The sequence below is a fragment of the Trichechus manatus genome, unplaced genomic scaffold (assembly GCF_000243295.1).
Source record: "Trichechus manatus latirostris isolate Lorelei unplaced genomic scaffold, TriManLat1.0 scaffold00161, whole genome shotgun sequence".
Taxonomy (NCBI): domain Eukaryota; kingdom Metazoa; phylum Chordata; class Mammalia; order Sirenia; family Trichechidae; genus Trichechus; species Trichechus manatus.
Genome location: NW_004444097.1, coordinates 5,951,740 through 5,957,943, shown reverse-complemented (window position 1 = coordinate 5,957,943; position 6,204 = coordinate 5,951,740). Strand labels below are relative to the sequence as shown.

At 34.6% G+C, this 6,204-nt stretch overlaps 1 protein-coding gene across 3 annotated transcripts in view; it reads left to right on the top strand.

The window, feature by feature from the left end:
- The window catches only part of GABPB1 (GA binding protein transcription factor subunit beta 1), a 101,290-nt gene that overhangs the window by 83,676 nt on the left and 11,410 nt on the right, over positions 1 to 6,204 (top strand). For all 3 annotated transcript variants that reach the window (XM_004386308.2, XM_004386307.2, XM_023740667.1), the window contains exon 7: positions 4,882 to 5,067. In XM_004386308.2, the coding sequence (XP_004386365.1) occupies positions 4,882 to 5,067 (186 nt within the window). The remainder of the gene's footprint in view (positions 1 to 4,881; positions 5,068 to 6,204) is intronic.

The window sequence follows — 6,204 nt, the reverse complement described above, 5'->3', positions numbered from 1 at the left end:
TAGTGCCACGTTCGCTGTGTCTCCTGGACTGCATTTTTAATGCGGGGCCAGCTTGCTGGCATGTTCCTATATGTAGAGAGAAAGACATTTTTGAGAGTCTAGAGCACTGTGCCTTTCCACTTGGAAACTATGAGTTTAAATAATGCCTTATTACTACACTAGGACCATCTTTGACATATAAAACAAACTTTAATATTAGTCCAGTGGGAACCTGATAAAGGGAATTAGTCTATTATAATGCTTTCATTATGAAACCAAACGGTACCATTGTCTTTTCTCGACGTTACAAGCAAATATAACTGTACGTTGTTAATACTTGATCATTAGTCTGTCTCATTGGATTGGTTCCTTTACTAGCCTTTCCTGACAAACCTTTATTTTTCCAACTATTTTTCCAACTATTTAACTCCTCAGGGAAGAGATAATAGTAGCTTGGGTTAGGAGTGTAGCAAAGAGATAGTAAGAAGTGAATAGATTTGAGAGTTTTTTGGATGTATAATCAGAAGTTGTGATTGGTTAGATGTGAGCCTTACATCTGCTGTGTAGTTGTCTGGTCTTCTTTGTACTCTTTAATAAAATGCTATTTTGTGGCTCTAGCCTGCAGTCCTATATCAACTATTGTTTGCTTAACCTTATTCTTCCTTGTGGCCCAGCTGTATAATCCTTTGGTTAAATAGACGTCTGTGACCACCCTTCTCTTTGTCTTTAGAGCAATTTCTGCTATTTGCTAATAAGGTGGTTTCTCCAAAGGTCTAATAAGTATAAACCAGTTGCTGTCAAATCAATTCTCACTCATGGTGACCCCATGTATGTGGAAGTAGATTGCCAAGCCTTTCTTCTGAGGTGCTTCTGTGTGGACTGGATGGAACCTCCAGCCTTTTGGTTAGCAGTCAAGTGCATTAACCGTTTGCACCACCCAGGGACTCCTGTGATATGTCTAGTAGCCTTTAAAGGTTCTCTTCTTTCTCCCTACTAGTGAAATTTGAACCAGGTCCCCCTTGCACATTGTTTTTTTGGTCAGTTCCTAAAATAGGGCAATATAAGTGAATTGGCTTTAAGGGATAAGTTATGAGGTTGTTTTGGTTTTGCTTTTTTATTTTTAATTTCAGTTTCAATTGCAGGCATGAGAAGTTTGAAATGTTATCTTTTTTCTTTAATAAACATACTTTCTGTTTTATTGTTGAAAATATTTCTATATAGAATTTTCAATCTTTTAGAATATTTTAAAGACAGTTTTTCCTGGTCTTGAATCTTATGGCATTATAATTCAGAAGTCATGTTGAACAAGAGAGACATTTTTTAAAATGCTGTTGATTATCTAGTCTGTCTTTGAATATTACAACTTGACTTTTGAATCAAATCAATGAATATTTATGATAGTAGCTATTTCTATTTAGAGGTTTTACATTTGGGAAAATATATGTATTTTAAAACAACACTCTTTAGAGTTATTAAGCTTTTTGTTTTATTCTTACATGTTTCAACATTTTACTATTAGATTCTCTGTAGAGTTTCTGAGAGTACTTTGTCTTCTTACATAAAGGTTTCTTTGTAATTTTTTCTTAAATTCCTTACCATAGCACAACTTAAAAAGAAAGCTTTTTAGATGAAAGGTAAGAACTCTATTATTTTAATGACAGTCATTGAAAATAGTACAAAGATGAAAGTTCTTGAGCTGTGCCTTTATTGTGTGTGATCTCAGAAATTTCTTACATATGATTATGCTTTAGGATATTTACATTTCTTTTTCGTATGGTATTTTAAAAAATCAAAGCAATAGTTAATGTGTTTGAAAATCTTAGTAGTTGTTCTATTGAATGTATTACTATTTGTACCCTACATTTTATTTTGTAATTACCTTCTTGAAATTTTCTTAAGTGCTTGGTTATAAAGCCAAATTATAGTTTAAAGGCAAACAAAAATAAGGAGAGAACTCAAAACATAAATATTGTTGGCATTTTGAATGTTATCTTCTGTGGTTTGTATGTGACCCTTGATTATCAAATGGCACAGTAATAGGGTGGAAGCCAGGCTTGTTGCCATGAGTACACCCTTGAAAACTATGGTCCCAGTACTTATCTTGCCTTTTTTGTTTAAAGGAGTTCATACATTTATGACCTCTCTTTCTTTCGTAAATTCTGTGATTATTGATATTCATGTGTTCTGCTATGTGTTGGTAGCAACTCAGCATATTTCTAAGCAACTGAGTGAATGGTAGCTCGACTTGAGTAGAGAATGATTTTATTGAGTTCCACTTTTTGTAAAGTGTTGCTTCAAATAACACTTAAAAAATACTTCATTTAGAAATAGTTTTATGTCATTTCTTTTATCGGAACTTGCCAGTATTTCTTAAAATTAATATTTTTCTCTTGATAATTTTCAAACCCACAGAAAAATTGGAGGATAAGCAATATAGTGAACTTTTATACCTTTCACCTATATTCACCAACTTTAACATCTTGACACACCCGCACGCCCTGTCTCTGACACACACCCCTACAGAGTTCCATTTTGCCAGATCGGAAAGTAGGCTACAGACATCATGACAACTTTGTCCTTAAATACTTCAGCATATACCTCCCAAAAGCAAGGATAGTATCTTACACATCTACAGCTCTATTATATAACCTATATAAAAAGCATCAACATTAATTTAGTAACATTTTCTGACATATGACCCATACTCAGATTTTCCCAGTTGCCTGCAAAATATCCTTTATAGCTATTTGTTTCTGATCCAGGATCCAATCCAGGTTCACACTGTATACAGTTATTGTATCTCTTTAGTCTCCTCTAATGTAGGACAGTCTTACTGCCTCCTTTTTTTTATTTTTTATTTTTTTAATGCCACTGAAATCTTTATATAGAGTTCAGGTCACTTGCCTGCAGGACAAATGGGTACATATTCTATATTCATTTGTTTCTTAGGGATTAGATTCAGGTCAAGCATTTCCAGGAAGAACACAGGTGGTATTTTGTAACCTCCCATTGTATCACATCAGGCCATCCTGATATTGACCACTTGGTGAAACTGGTGACTACCATATCTTTATGGTAATAGTAATACTAATATTTAGTGGATACTTTGAGACCGTTTGAATATCCTGTCCCCCAAAAACATTTTACCAATGATTTTAGCATCCATTAGTGATCCTTGCCTAAATCAATTATTACATTGGGAATTACAGTATGATTTTTCCAATTTTGTTATGCCTTCTATGTTAATTCAGTGTCATTTTTCCATCAAGAAGATTGTCCCTTCCTCCCTTTTTCATGAGATACTGCTATAGACAAATGAATTTTTAAAAATTCAGTATGTTATATAATTCATTACTATCAGTATTCCTTATGATTTTGTTGTTGTTGAAGTGTATCATACTGTCTTAGTTATCTAGTGCTGCTATAACAGAAATACCACAAATGGGTGGATTTAACAAACAGAAATTTATTTTTCTTATAGTTTAGGAGGCTGGATGTCTGAATTCAGGGTGCCAGCTCTAGGGGAAGGCTTTCTCTCTTTGTCTGCTCTGGAGGAAGCTCCTTGTTTCTTCTGAGCTTCTGCTCCCGGGCAGTCTTCATGTGGTTTGGCATGTGTCTTCCACTGTCTCTGCTTCTTTTGCTTGCTTGTTTGATCTCTTTTATATCTCAAAAGAGATTGACTCAAGACACACCCTACACTAATCCTGCCTCATTAACATAACAAAAACAACCCATTCCTAAATGGGATTATACCATAGGCATAGAAGTTAGGATTTACAACATGTATTTTTGAGGGACATAATTCAATCCATAACACATACATACAGAAAAGTACATAGGTCATGTAAGTATACAATTTTGATGAATTATCACAGAGTGATCACAACTGTCTAACCATTGCTAGGTCATAAATGGAAAGCAGGCAATGTATATTCTTTTGTGTCCTCTTACATCACTCAGCATTATTTTTGTTGCATGTAGTCATTTTAATTAACTGTATAGTATCCTAATGTATGAATCTACCACGGTTTATTTATGGATTCTACTATAGATGGATATCTAGGTTGTTCCTAGTTTGTGACTATTATTAGGTAGAACTGCTGTGAGCATTCCTGTGTGTGTCTTTTGGGGTCAGAAGTTGGACATAGGATTGCCTATGGCAACGGATTTTGGCAGTATTGTCTTGTGATTTTTTTAATTTTGTTACTGTTTCCAATTGCCAGAATCTTCTCTAAGCCTCTCTTATAAAATATTAAGAGCATATTTTTGGATGTTATTTATATAACATTAATATATTGTTCATTGTTATACAAATATCACATCTGTATCCACTTATTATCAAGGCAACCCTTGATCATTTAATACAAAAAGGAAATAATGTTTATTCTGTCTACTTTAAATACACGAATTTCCGTGTTTCACTGAATATGGAAATGTATATAAACTCGTATTTAAGTGTAAATGAAGTATAACCACATATAAAGTTCTCCTTTGGCTTGTGGAATTTTATTAATCAATCAGATGTAACCTTTGCCATAATCTGTGACCTTAGGGATTTTGTACTTTATATAACTAAATAAAGAGAAATTATTTATTTAAACATGCATACACATAGATAGATACTACATTTGGAAAGCATTTGGTTTAATAAGCATTTAAAAAATATATCACTTTATTCAAGGGTGTTTCCAATAAGTAGGAGATAACTTATTATAAATTGTGGGGCTTGTAGTCAACTGTTTAATAGACATTTATGGCATCGCTGGAGACTGAGTTTAAAAAAACATAAAATTTTCCTGTGTAAGAAAGAAGCAGAGAAAGCAAAGGTAGCAGAAAAAGCAAAAATAGTTTTATTCATACTTTTATATTTGTTCACTGATTTTTACATACTTCTTTTTCCAGTAGTGGCCACAGAGGAAGTGGTTACTGCAGAATCTGTGGATGGTGCAATTCAGCAAGTAGTTAGTTCAGGGGGTCAGCAGGTCATCACAATAGTTACAGATGGAATTCAGCTTGGAAATTTGCACTCCATTCCAACCAGTGGAATAGGTCAGCCCATCATCGTGACCATGCCAGATGGACAACAAGGTTAGTAGTAGACATTTACATAAAGTTTGTTTATTTTCAGTTCTTACTTATATACACTAATGTAGGAAATTGTGATATGTTTCCCAAATCATTTATTTTTGCCTTAATTTATATTATTGTAACCTTGTGCCACAGATTTAATTGCCTAATTTTATTTTGCTTATGCTAATATTAAAATTAGCTTACTTTCTCTGCATATACAGTAGGTGGAGAGAAGAATTGGCCACAAAGTATTCTTGTTGGAAAATGAGCTTAAATATTGCCATAAATAATACACAAAATAAATAATTAAAAATCAACATTGGGCAGTAATTTCCTAGACCATTTTACACAATTAAGATGCCATGTGAGATTTTTAAAATACTATGTAAGAAAAAAAGCTACTTATAAAGAACTTGGACTTAGAATTTCTAGTAGGAACGTGGTGACAGCTTTTAGCAGTTTGTGTGTGTGTGTGTGTGTGTATGAATTTTCCTGCTTTTTTCCTACTGAAGACCTTACAAAGTAACTAAGATTGATGAAACAAAAACCTTAAAATTCCACATTTTAAGTGCTGCCAAAAGCATCTAAAACCATTTCAGCCAGGGCAAGAAGACTGTTACGGAAACCAGCGATGGTACATATCAAGGCAGAAAAAGGTGTGGAGCTCAGAAATCACCAAGAAATATACACTCCCAGAAAGATAGGGTCCCACCCTGAGTAAGAACGGCTACAAACAGGGCTAAGATAGACTAAGGCAAGAATACTGGGGCAGGCAGAGAGAGAAATGCAGAAAATGCCTATCTAAGCAAGCACCAACTCCTGCCACCCCCCAAAAAGAGTGTGCGCACACATAACCCTTTAGAAAATGACTAGGATTGCAGACACTGTGTCTCTTTGTGGCCGTTGAAGGAATCCTGGAAGGGAACGGCTAGAGATAGAAGTGTAGGTTTTGAATGATGGAGGTGGTATGACACTAAATAGACACCATGTTTCAAGAAGAGTTTATTAACTTAGCAATAGAGGAGGGAGCCCTGGACTTGTGATGCCTGGGAGACCTTTCTCTCCTGCTCTGCAGAGATCTGCTGATAGTTGGTCCAAGATTTGGATCAGGCCCACGTGATTCCACAAAACTTTAAAGAAACAATTCCAGTGGCA